This window comes from Glycine max, chromosome 20 (assembly GCF_000004515.6).
Source record: "Glycine max cultivar Williams 82 chromosome 20, Glycine_max_v4.0, whole genome shotgun sequence".
NCBI classification, from domain to species: domain Eukaryota; kingdom Viridiplantae; phylum Streptophyta; class Magnoliopsida; order Fabales; family Fabaceae; genus Glycine; species Glycine max.
Window position 1 is genome coordinate 47,003,622 of NC_038256.2, and position 12,915 is coordinate 47,016,536.

The 12,915-nt window shown below is 34.6% G+C and overlaps 2 protein-coding genes across 3 annotated transcripts; both read right to left on the bottom strand.

The window, feature by feature from the left end:
• Positions 1–47: 47 nt before the first annotated feature.
• Positions 48–1,267, bottom strand: LOC102663053 (exonuclease DPD1, chloroplastic/mitochondrial-like). The gene is made up of 2 exons (XM_006606487.3): positions 461–1,267; positions 48–376 (listed from the first exon to the last, which is right to left on the bottom strand). The coding sequence occupies exons 1-2, from the start codon at positions 633–635 to the stop codon at positions 216–218; spliced, it is 336 nt and encodes a 111-aa protein (XP_006606550.1). The 5' UTR covers positions 636–1,267; the 3' UTR covers positions 48–215.
• A 1,195-nt stretch (positions 1,268–2,462) lies between these two features.
• LOC100797267 (importin subunit alpha-2) lies at positions 2,463–7,482 on the bottom strand. Of its 2 annotated transcripts, none has more exons than XM_003556487.5 (11): positions 6,979–7,482; positions 6,764–6,860; positions 6,586–6,677; positions 6,374–6,505; positions 5,817–6,002; positions 4,672–4,835; positions 4,499–4,577; positions 3,734–3,862; positions 3,508–3,635; positions 3,011–3,408; positions 2,463–2,872 (listed from the first exon to the last, which is right to left on the bottom strand). In XM_003556487.5, the coding sequence occupies exons 1-10, from the start codon at positions 7,192–7,194 to the stop codon at positions 3,033–3,035; spliced, it is 1,599 nt and encodes a 532-aa protein (XP_003556535.1). In that variant the 5' UTR covers positions 7,195–7,482; the 3' UTR covers positions 2,463–2,872; positions 3,011–3,032. The 2 variants fall into 2 exon arrangements, with proteins under 2 accessions (XP_003556535.1, XP_006606551.1); XM_006606488.4 differs by having other exon boundaries at positions 2,463–2,889; positions 6,979–7,373.
• Positions 7,483–12,915: the final 5,433 nt, after the last annotated feature.

A 12,915-nucleotide genomic window follows, 5' to 3' on the forward strand; every position in this document is an offset into this window, starting at 1 on the left:
GGTAAACGATAATCATAAATTGACAGATAATAGATATAAATTAACAATTTACACAATGTCAGCCTTTTAATCACCATTTCCCTATGCAGTTTAACTGTTTAAGCCCCCTAGGCCCCTACACTACATCTATCTATCCAGCATTTCAACACCGATATTTGGTTACTAGTGGGAATTCTTTTTCTTGGTTGTCTTAGCGTTCATCAAATCCCATATGTTTAATGATTTTCTGACGAGGTCAGCTTCAGATCAGGGGTCAACATTGGAAGTATCTGGGTCAATGAGTTCACATCTACCCTGGCTCTGTGAGCTGATCCATCCACTTTAACTTCGTAGAACTCCTGAAGAGCAACAAGAGATGCTGAAGAAAGGTTTGTTCCTATATGCAAACATATGCGGAGATAAGATTTTCAAACTAAGCAGCAAGTGTTTGTGTTTGAGGAATAAGAGAGAAGAAGAATACCACTAGACTTGATCAGTTCACGTCCCAAAGGAAGCTCAGTGGAACAACGGATGAACTCATGGATGAGGAAAGGTGCATCAAAAGTGCGAGCAATGTGATCAACCAATAACACATATCCTCCATGTTTCTCACGGCTTTTAATGTACTGCAAAAGTATGGGAATCAGGTCTTCCATCCTAGAATAAGTTTAGGAGAGAACAAAATTAATATAATGTTGGGAACATGGTGGTAAATAAGCAACTTAGAGGCTAACATGACACAGAACGTTTAAAACCAATAGATTGGTCGGTTTCTTCCACTCTTTCATCAGGGAAGCATTGTTACTATTTCGTCATGCAACCATGAATGAGTCCGATTGAGAAATTATGGAAGGATAAGAAAATTCAAGCGCCGTACTAGAATTGTTGAAATTTTCTTTAAAATAATAGTCTTTATCAGCCCGTTTCTTGATAGAATCTTTTCTAATTTCAGTACAGTAAATACATAGTGACATTGATTCCATTAACAACAATTATTGACCGGATATATATAGGTCATGAGTCAGAGACATAACTTAATGTGGTATTTAGACAACATATATGTGTTCAGTCATAGATTTTATCTCTGCCAACAGTCCTCATTGATCATATTTGATATTTCTATCAATCCATCCTCACATCCTTGAAAATTTGTTACTTGGTGCTCATCCAACAAACTCCCTACTCCATATAAATTACAAACAGCAATGGCCAATGGCAACCAGATCTAATCCAACTGGGTGACTACATCATGATATATTTACTTATTCATGTATTAACTTTTTGTCTACATGAAGTCTTTTATAATTAATATATATTACAAAAATTTCAACCAATAAAAAAAATATGTTAAAAAAATGTGCCTAAAAATATGTTCCTAACACTTCTCAATTTTTATTGATAGTTAATTACCAATTTCTGCCTAACCAAAATATAATAAAGACTTAGCTAATACTTGTAAGAAAAGAAAATCAAATTACTCACATAATTTATTATTAACCTATAGTTTTAAAAAGCTAATTGAGAGAGTAGTTAAGATAAATAAACTAATTCTAACTTGTAAAAAATATTTATTTCATCTCTTTAATTTCTTTACTTATAATTATTTATTAAAAATACCTATCTTTTTTTAATTTTTGATACCATAAAAAACCACATTTTTATTTAAATTATTGTTTATATTTCTTTCCAAATAAATGTCCAATAAACTGTTGTAATTCCTTCAATTTATTTTGGCACTACCAAAAATTACAGGAAAATTCAAAATATTTTTAAAATTATCATTACAAACAAAAAGATTTTAAAGATTATTTTTCTTATTCTACATCACATTCTCCTCCAACAAAATAAATAAATGATAACAGATCAAACGAGACATCACACCACCAAAAACTATGAAGCAAATAATACAGATTATTTTTCTTATTCTACATCACATTCTCCTCTGCATCTAGATTCTAACTGAAATTGAAGGTAAATAATAAGAACAAGTAAAGTGAAAATTAAATGTTTCATTGACGAGAAAGAGACAAGTAAAAATAGGTTAAAAAATATAGTGCAACAGGTTCTTCCACCATTTTTAAAATTATTTTCACCTTATTTCTCCTCTCCCAAACATCCTATTATTTCTATCCACCATACCAAAAATGGGGTTAAAGCCATCATCAACGAGATTTTAACAGTTGGAATCCATCTCGCGTTTTCCCTCCCAGCAACATCAGGTATAAGGTCAGTGCAAACGTAAATCAAGGATTTGTGAGAAAAAATCAGGCGAGTGCATATAACTAGCATGGAACGGATAATAGCCCCGAGAATAAATATATCTTTTGAGACTACACAATAATTGCAGCATGTTTTCTTTTGAAAACATAGTCCCAAGTTGAAGTACTAAATAAATAATGTAAATGTACCGGGGCCTACATAACGTGATGAAAAATGGAACTTTGGGGTAAACGTCAACTAAAAAAGCTTACAAAGGAAGAGGATAAAAGAAAGACTCCAAAACGTTCCTTGTAACTAATGGATAGGCAGTAGCATTTGGCATTTGCCAAAAAAACCAACAATCGTAACTTTTTACTCCAATCTAGGACATATATAACAAAGGAAAAAAAAATCACGAGACTGAGCATTCATTAATTCTATGAAATGATCACTTGGCAGAAAGAAGACTCTAGTATTCTCTACGGTGGCAAAAAAATATAGCCACAAAGCATTTTACACCATGAGATATGAAATATCAGGCATTGCAAAAACCCAAGGCAGTCCAGCAACCATGTATTTACTTGCTGGACCTCGTACAACCCAAGGACATTAGGACAATGACAAGACGTTGACTTGTCCCCCAACTGCTGTCGTGTCATAAAGGAGGACTTCACAGATAGACCAACCAAAACTCCTGCAATTGAAGAAATTCTGAATAATCATTGAACAATTGAAGGAAACATAGAACATATGCAGACTGCCAAAACATAATTGATTAATTCCATTAAACTTTTACAGAGAAGCTAGAACAAAGCCAAAGATATAATGTTACCCCAGTAGAGCATGAATATCTTCTAATTAAAGTTGAATCCACCGGACGGCACAGCAGGAGCGTCACTGCTACCAAAGTTGAACCCTGACTGAGAAGCATCCCCTGGAGGCATAGTCTCATCTTCCTCCTCCAACCAGTATGTCTCAAGAATCTTGACCGCCTTTTCGTAAATCTCTGTGTTGTCATGACTCTGGAGGTTCTCAATTTTCTCCAATCCCTCAGCTTCATCAATCATTTGGGCATATAGATTCACATCACCAGTATTTCCTATGTTTTTATCAGCTTCTCCCACCTTCAAGATGTTTTCAAGGCCTTCCAGACAAACTGTAACAATTCTAGGATCAGGACAGATGAGAAGATCACACAAGGGCTTAATACACCCTTGGCTTACTAGGAACCTGCAAACCAGGGGGAAATAATTCATATCTTGCAAGGAAAAAAATTATGAGATCATATTAACCTCTTTGAGAATATTAAAAACAAGTGCTTCCCCATACTTGATTTGTTCATGAGAACCACCGGATGTAGCATTTGAGATAGCCCAAGCAGCTTCTTTCTTGATATCAAACTCAGCATTTTGAAGCAGATTGACCAAAGGAGCAATTAGATTAGCCTCAATCACAGCCTGTTTATTATCAGGAATTGAAGAAAATATTATTGCAATAAGAACTTTAAAAGTGAAAATCAAGCCTTAATTACCATAAAATGAACAAGTAACTATACCTGAATCTGCTGCTTATTACCAGCTGTGATATTGGATATGGTCCAACAAGCTTCCTTCTTGATGCTTTTTTTATAATTATTGGTCAACAGATTAAGAAGGCAAGGAAGAGCCTGGTGATTGATGATAACCTATGGGGCAAAACACTAGGTTAAAGCAACCAGAAACTTAAAAAAAATAAATCATAGAAAGCATATTTTGATACCAGACACATCATTTCCAAAATAGAAACATGAATAGGTAATCTCAGAGTAACCTATTAAATTGCACTTGACAATGGGGTCTTAAGAAACAAACTACAGATCAGAGTCATCTATTATCTCTCCCCAGTGAAAATCCATTATCTATACAGCACCAATTCAGTCAAAAGAAAGGATTGGCATATAAGCAATAGCATTAGAGTTTGATGTAATGTTTGTCTGGAGGGAAAGGGGAACAACAAACCAACAAAAATCTAGTAACCTTAAAAGCAAACATAAATTGATCAATATATCAGATGACAAAAAAAAAATAGATGATAAACAAAAATAAAAAATCACAATATATGCGCTGGACATCAATGAGAACAAGACTCCAACAGTAAAAAGAAAAATGGAGACATTATTCTGAAGGATTGTTCATGTGTAAAACAAAAGGAAAATAGAAAAGAATATTGCAACTTGCAATTAATAGTCATGCTATCACTGTTTTCCTTATTCTGTAATGTAGAAAGGAAAAGTAACATTACTGTACATAACAACCATAAGAGACATTCCTAAACAAAATACCTGAGTCTGCATATCATCTCCAGTGACAATATTTCCAACAGTTCGAAGAGCAGGAATTAGCACTGAAGGGGATGGGTGCCTGAATAAGAGTAGGACATTTAGTATTTGGCATTAAAATGACACATGGGAGCATATATTTTTGCATAGCCATATTCGAGAAGCAGAGTACTCACAGCAGCAGCTCAACAAGTCGGGGACAAACACCAGCTTCAATTACAGCTTGAATTTTATCATTTGTGCCATCAGAAAGATATGACAGTGCCCAACATGCATCAGTCAATACTTCTTCATCGTTTGAATGGATAAGACGGGCAAGAGCAGGAAGTGCAGGTTTAACCTGAAGGAAAAAAAAACAGTATAATGTATGAACTGTGAAATAGAAAATAATAGCAGCTTAAATCAATCAGTAAAAGCAGGACACATACAAGAAAACAAATACTGGAAAGACCAATGACTAAGCCAACGGGTAACCCTACAAGTTATTTTTTTCATTGGTGCTATGAGCCCAGGATTTACTAGTGTGGCTATTACAAGTTTCAATACTATCGCTTTCATATGCAAGTACAATATTTAAGACTAAGATTTGATGAAATGACCTACTCAAGAAGTACATACATACATGCATATGTATATTCAACAGGTAAAAATGTAGCCTGGCTCCTTACACCAAGCAAAATCTCTCATAAACTAGAAAATACAGCCAAATACAACCAAAATAGAAATAAGACCAAAAAAACTAAAAAAATAAGAAAAAACATTATATAAGATAATGCAGACTCTTCCAGTAGCCAGAACAACCTTTACTTCCAAAATACCCTCTCCCTCTCATGACCCCCACACCCTCTGATAGTCATTTAACTGTTTCCCTGCAAGGACCCTCTATCTATTCTGTTATGCTCATGGTTCACACATCAATTTAGTCCAGTAATGAATACCCCTTCACTACTTCCTCCCTCACAGCCCTTCTCTTCCTTATTTCTCCTAACATAGACATTAGTTTCAGTGCCTAAAAGCATACTTTGCAACTTCACAATAGAAAAGCAAGAAAGATTTTGCTTAAAGAAAATGAAGAAAAAACTGAATGATGTTCTTTAGATCAAAAGACAAACCATATAAAAAAATTTGAGTAATATATAACTGCTTTCTGTTTCATCATGTGTGACAGAATACAAATTTCAATTATGATTACTTCATAAGGAGTATTTCACCAACTAAGGTAATAAAAAAAAAATTGCAGCATTCCATCATATTAACAGAGAATACTATAGCGAAATGAAAAGAAATGGTTAACTAGGAGAAGCAATACATATTTTCATACCTGATCAAAAGGAGGCTGTGGCTTGCCCCTGCAGAAGTTTGAAAGTGTCCAGGTAGCATTTCTAAGCATAGAAAGCTTGGCATGTTCATTTAATTGTGCCAACAAAGGAAGCAAAGCCCCATGACTGAGAACAAGATCACGACATCTAGGTGAATCCCCCGCGACATTGCCTAATGCCCACACTGCCTGTGAGTACCAAAATATCAAGGGTAAAATGTTAAGTTAATAACAAATGATAGCATGGAACAGTGCACCAAGGTATTGTTGCCTTCTGATGTCAGATGCATGTTAATAAATACAAACACCCAGCACAAGCATACAGCTCCTCCACCCACACCCCACCCTACTCCAAAATTCCTTTCTTTTGCATGCACGACCATGCACATGCAACATCACACCCACAATAAGCATACCCAAATCCAAAAATGAACATGAACAAACAAGTTTTGCAATCCTTTTAATTTCATTATCACAAAAAAAAAAAAACTGGATCCCAAAGTTCTTGCATTTCATAGACAGATGAAGGTATGCTAATATATGAAAAATGAATAACATACCTGTTCACGGACATCATCACTAGGAGAAGCAAGTAGCTTCACGAAAATTGGGACAGCCCCGTGATCAATGACAACCTTGGTGTTTTCAGACGTCCCAGAAGCTATATTTGTCAAAGCCCAGGCTGCCTCAAACTGCAACATTCAATAGACCAACATCACCATAAGCAATATTCAAATCACTAATTGAATAAACAAAATAGACAAGTACAAACCTGCAACTGTGGAAAGTCTTCCCTCATGAGAAACTCAACAAAGCGAGAAACCACACCAGTCTGTATAACCTCCTCAATCGGCGGACTACGTTCTGATACACACAAAAAACCAAATTAACCAAAGCACCATTAAAATTCACTAAACAACAAATTAAACACAGAGAGACCGATCCCAAACCAATCGAAAGCAGCTTCCGGAACTGCGTCGTCGCCTCGAGCTGCAGGTTATTATCATCAGTCCAAACACCAGTAACCATAGATGGTAGGTGTTCCAACTGCAGCGACATACACACGCATATAACTATAATTCAGGAAAATTTATCCTATAACGAACCAGGTAAATCAATTCAACAATCAGAGTGATACAAATACGAAAGCGATTCGTTAATTAACCTTCTTCTCTACCAAACTAGAGTGAACGGACGCAGGTATCTGCTGAGGTTGGAATCCTTCGCGCCTCTTCTTCTGCAAACTCTCTTCTCTGCGGTTCTTGCGGATCTCCACCATCGTGTCCTCTCGTCGTCTCCGACCTTCGTCCGCGTCCACCGCCACCTTGTACCGGTTGCGGCGGACCTCGGTCCTGGAGTTCCCGCTTGGGCGATACGACATCGTTTCGGAGGCAATCGACGGAAACCGTACGAACAAAGAAGCAGCGCACCGGTCCACGGGGTGTTGAATTGGGGAACCTAACGGTAGGGTTTGGGGATATATATGGATATGGAAAAGAGAGAGAGCCGAAGAGATTTTGGGTTTCTTTTGCGAGTTTTTGAATAGGGGAAGTGGAAAGTGAAAGGTTTATATACGAGGGTGGAAGTGGAAGCAGAAGCAGAAGTTGGGATAGAAATAGACCTGGATCCGCTCACATTTGCGAAAATGCCACTGGTTTGAATTGGAAGAAGGTCGGGGAAAAAGTCACTATCATTTGAGATTGTAGAGAGATGTTGGAAAGTGGAAAGGAAAGTATTTCACTATTTACAAGCATACACTCACACTTGGTCCAACCAATACAAATTTGGGCTTTAGATTCATTTTTAAGAGGAACTACAATTGGTTCATACTGTTTTTGTTTTCGACCTCTATTGTGAAATTTCATTGTCTCACTCCTCCCTTTTTGCTCTTCCCTCCACCCCCATTCTTGGCACCTCTTTTATCTTTTTCGCCTTCCTTCTCCTCCTAACCTTTTCTCTCTTTCTCTTCTTCATTCTTCCTAACCCTCATACACTTTCCAACCACACTCAACCCTTGTCCCTCTCCTTCCCCAACTCCTTTGAGGTAACAAAATCACAAATTTGTTGTATATTTTAATACAATGAAATCGTGATTTCATTACCTTTTTTTGGGTTTAAGAAACCACAACGGAATCATGATTTCATTGTGGTTCAGGAAAAACATTACAACAGAATTACAGTTTTGTTATGTGTTTTGTTGTTTTTTTATTACTTTTAGACAAATATAATGTTTTTTAGTTAAATATAAGTGTTTATTATGAACGATTAGTGACTCATTTTTTCATTTTTTTTCAAATGGCTCATACGAAACAGGCATCGTATGTTGTTGGACACGACCCCCCCACCCCCCCTCCTCGCATGAAGGCTCTTCACAAGAAGGGAGAAATGTTGTAAAGAGACATTGTAGAGTGATTATGTCAGAGCGCGCATGTCATGATGATGAGCGACAACAATAGCCACAACCATAACCACAATCAGGGCCAACTGCTGATAGAATCATTAGACCTCCATTTGGAGGAGGTCCAATTGATTTATCCCTTCCTCAGTCATGCAACACCCACTATGTTGGTCATGTTTGGATTCATTAGGAGCGGTCAGAGCTGAAGCTTTCCAGTTATAGTGCCTAGGTGTTAGCACCTCTACTTATCTGCACGTTAGAGCTTTGTGGATTGGTTGGGGTTATCAACTCTTGTTATAGAGTGGTATCCTACTGTAAACAAGGGCTTGGTGAATGCCTTTTTTTAGAGGTGACACCAAGAGACGTATTTCTTCCATCTACTTGTTATAGAGATGGCTATCACTCTGGATGATGTGTCTTGTCTGTTGTACATACCTATGACAGGCAAGACCATTGATCATGTCCCTTCACTCTTTGATAGAGAAGCGATGAAGATCCCAATGATGACTCATCTAGGCATTCCAACATATGCAGAGGCTGCAACGAACAAACACAAGTGTCAAAATGGGGTTGGCGTGGTTGACACACTTGTATCCCTGATATGTTGAGTCAGGTTCATATGTTTGTGTTGCCACGACTTATCTTTTGCACTTGATTGATAATACGATATTTGTCAACAAGTCCTCGACTCATGTCCATGTTGCTCTCCTCCAGTACTTTAACAACTTGGATGCTTTTCACAAGTACGCATGGGGAGTAGCTACATTGGAGTACCTGTACAACAATCTCTCCTATACGAGCCAGGTATAGCAGCAAGCAGTGTGAAGATCATATGATGTTACTCGTGGTAAGTAAATTATTTTAGTATTGTAATTATCCTTTTGTTATTATAATTAATATTGTTTACAATCATGGGTATTTACGCATGTACCTGGTGTTGACTACTTAGAGTCAAAGGATTATGTGGTGGAGGACCCAATAGCCACCAGATGGAAGGCATTGCGAGGTACCGGGCTTGCCTTTCCGACCATGTAAAGACTGAATGACCTACAAATGGATGTTGTCGTGTGGTGTCCATAAGGCCTTTCGCACAACAAACCATTTTCTTTGGCTTCATCAGATGCGAGATTGATGTGAGGCCTTATTGTCCGGAGAAAGTGTTGAGGCAGTTTGGCCATATACAGGAAATTCCACGCTAGCCACCTCTCTGTCATATGTATCAACTTTGTGATCAGGCGTGGATAGAGTGACAACAACATATCATTCCTTTTGGCAATGTTATGCCACTTTGGGGTCCTTAGACTTGCACCTCTAACTATTTGCCTTGGTTTTACAAGGTTTCTCATTCCTATATCATTTTGTCAAAGGAAGGACAACAACCATGAGATTCTGTACGTTTACCACCCATTAGAGTACAACTACATTCTAGGTAGCTACTGGCAGACTATGTACTAGGTAGAGACTACTCTTTTTAGGTATTGCAAATTGGATTTTTTTTTTATTTTTTTCATAATTTCTCACTAAAAAAATAGTTACTAACTTTAATTGTTATTGCATGATCGATTCTAGATGACATAAAAAGCTATGCAGAGCTTGCTAGACCTCAGAGTTGTGCTAGATGGCACAAGTCATCGTCAATTCATACAATAAGCTTTGCAACTATTGTAAGAGGACTTAGTAGTTGGGTACAACCCAAACACGTAGAGACTCAGGAAGAGGGATGACAATGGTAGTGACAAGAAAAGCGGCAACCCAAACACGTAGAGACTCAGGAAGAGGGATGACAATGGTAGTGACAAGAAAAGCGGTAAAGATAGTTGAATATTGTATTGGACATATGTTATTATTTTTTATTTTTTATGGTTTGATGTAATATGTAAAATTTTTTATGTTGTTTTGAAATATATTTTTTTCAGTTTATATTGTGGTTGAATTATTTTTTCTTTTGTTCATCAATTGTTTAAACAACACACACCTAGTAATTTAACAACAACGGTTTCTTCAATTGATTCATAAACCAAATATCAACAAATAAAAAAACATTGATAATACAAACTTTTTTATAAAAAAACAACAATTAACGTGCGATTTTTATAAAGTAAAAACATGACTACACAAATTTATCACGTGTCAAAGTAATGATATCATAATCAAATATTGGTTTCATTGGTGTGTGCAACAAGGTAGGGATTTCATCTGGAGATCGGCCAAAAGTTGTATTCAATTCAATTGAACCTTTGCTACTAAATTTTGAAAATATGAAAAATATTCTACCCTCATCATCGTTGCATTTAAGCTTCATAAACTCATATTCAATACAACCATCACCCACGTAAACAAGTTGACGGTAAAAAAATCAAGTAAAATTATGCAACCTCGGATGGTGTTCATAATTGTTTTCCTTAAAGCATTAAGCATCATGTCTTCACTTATTGTGACGACTTTAAGATCACCCGGACATCCAAACAATACCCCTTCAGATGATGAAAGAATGCCACCATTGAAAAACACAACAAAACTTCATTAACCTCCTCGTTGGTCAGAGCCCTCCATCGGTTAGAACTCTTCATAGGTAGCCTTTTTCGAGATCTCAAAAATTTGATATGTTTGCTTTCAAGAGCAATGATTGTTCCCATAAACCAACACGAGATTTTTCAGTGTGTCCTTACTCACACGTTTCTCAGTAAACTTCCCAGAAGGTCACCCATCCCATAACTACTTAAAGTCAAGCATACTTAACTGTTGAGTTATTAAGTGACAAGTTACCAAAAAGTAGATGCATGTTATTGGTATAGGTAGTATCAATGAATTCCTTTAAGTCACCATAAATTGTATAGTCTCATACCTACACATTTTCTTGAACCCCATTTTTTTTTCTAAGGACATGCACAATAAGAGATCCTTTCAATGGAGCACACCAAACTATGAACTTTGAGTTCGGTATATTCACTATTGGACAAGAAATGAAGTCTTTCTCTTCATCATTTAACTATTTGGCATCTTCACCACATCCTTAATATTCCTTCACATCAAAGCCTGAAACATCATTGCCTAAGAAGAACTTTATAGTCAAAAGAGAGTTTAGATACGACTTATCTTTGTCATTGTTGTCCTCTACATCCAACTCGAACCCATTCCCCGTAGACATATCATCTCCTAGCCCTTTACACTTAGTTTTCTTCGTTACTTTTTCTTTAGAATTATCCCTTATCTCAATATCATCTCAAACCCTAGTAGAACTCTCAACCTCCATTTTAGAATAACATTTATAGTTTTTAATACATTCTGAATGATTGAAATGTATCATTGTCACTATCTAATTTCTCTGTATACTTATTAACTTTAAGAAAATTCAACTATAATTAAAAATATGAAAAATAATCTATTCTTACTTTAAGGAAATTCAAATATCATTAAAATATTCAATTATTCAAGCAACCAATGACTAATTAAAAAAATTAAATAAAAAGAATGACATGAAAAATCTTTTAAATTTTAACTTAACACTAATTCAAAAATTGCTAGAATTTTTTTAATTGAAAATATAAGAAAAATAAAGAAAGAAAAAGTTGTCAGATTTTTTTTAAACGAATTTTGACACACATAAAATGATTACGGAATTTTAAATTGAAAATCAAATCAATTGTTACGATTGAATAACAAAATACATTAAAAAAATAGCATTGATTAGTACAAAGAAAAGGAAATAGAGAGTTGATGAGATGGAAAAAAAATACACGAAGAAAAAGATAAGGAAGAAAAAATATAATATGATTTTGTTTATTTTAAAATTCATTATTGAATGCATAAATGCTAATTTGTTTATTTTGATTAAGAAACAAAATTAAACATATAATCAGATTAAAATTCTTTATTATTTTCCTTTTATATTATTACTTAATTGTACATAAATGATAATTGAAAATATATTTATTACTTTCCTTTATTTAATTATGATATTTAAAATCATTAGTATATCACGTTCAATTAGAAAATAAAGGTTTATAATTTTTCAATATAAAAGATAATATTATCTTCAGCAAAGATCTATCAATTTTATAAAATAAAAGTAGTATTTAATTATTAATATAAATAAAAATTGGTTTGGTTTTTGAATTAATTTTTGGATAGAAAATAAAAGAGAGGTGTGTAATTTTTGAATTTTGTAAAAGAAATTTTACAATTAAGCATTAAAAATGTATTTTATAAAATATTTTTAATATAAATTATTATCTATTTAATTATGAACCGGAAATGCAAAATGTGAAATTAAAATTTCTGATTTTTGTAAAAAAATTACAATTAGGCATTAATTTACGTTTCATTTTTAACCAACATGTTTTATTTTAAAAATTATTTTTAAAATCCTAAAACCAAAAAGTTGTCACCATTCCAAGCATGCCTTAGGATTGTTTGGTAGGCGAATTTTTTTTACTTTCATGAGAATCTTAAAGTGAGACACTATAATTTTCATATTTGATACGTAATTAATAAAAAAAATTGCCAAAAAATTATGATTTCCAGAGATCAAATTTATCTCATTTTTTTGCAAAAATATTCCAAAAAAAGACAAAAATTTAACTTTTTCCAGTGAAAGAAAAATTTTATTTACATATTTTACATCAATTTTTAATTTTAGAAAACATATTAAGATTAACTAAATATGTTTTAAACATTTTCATTAATCAATTTTTCCAGAAAAAT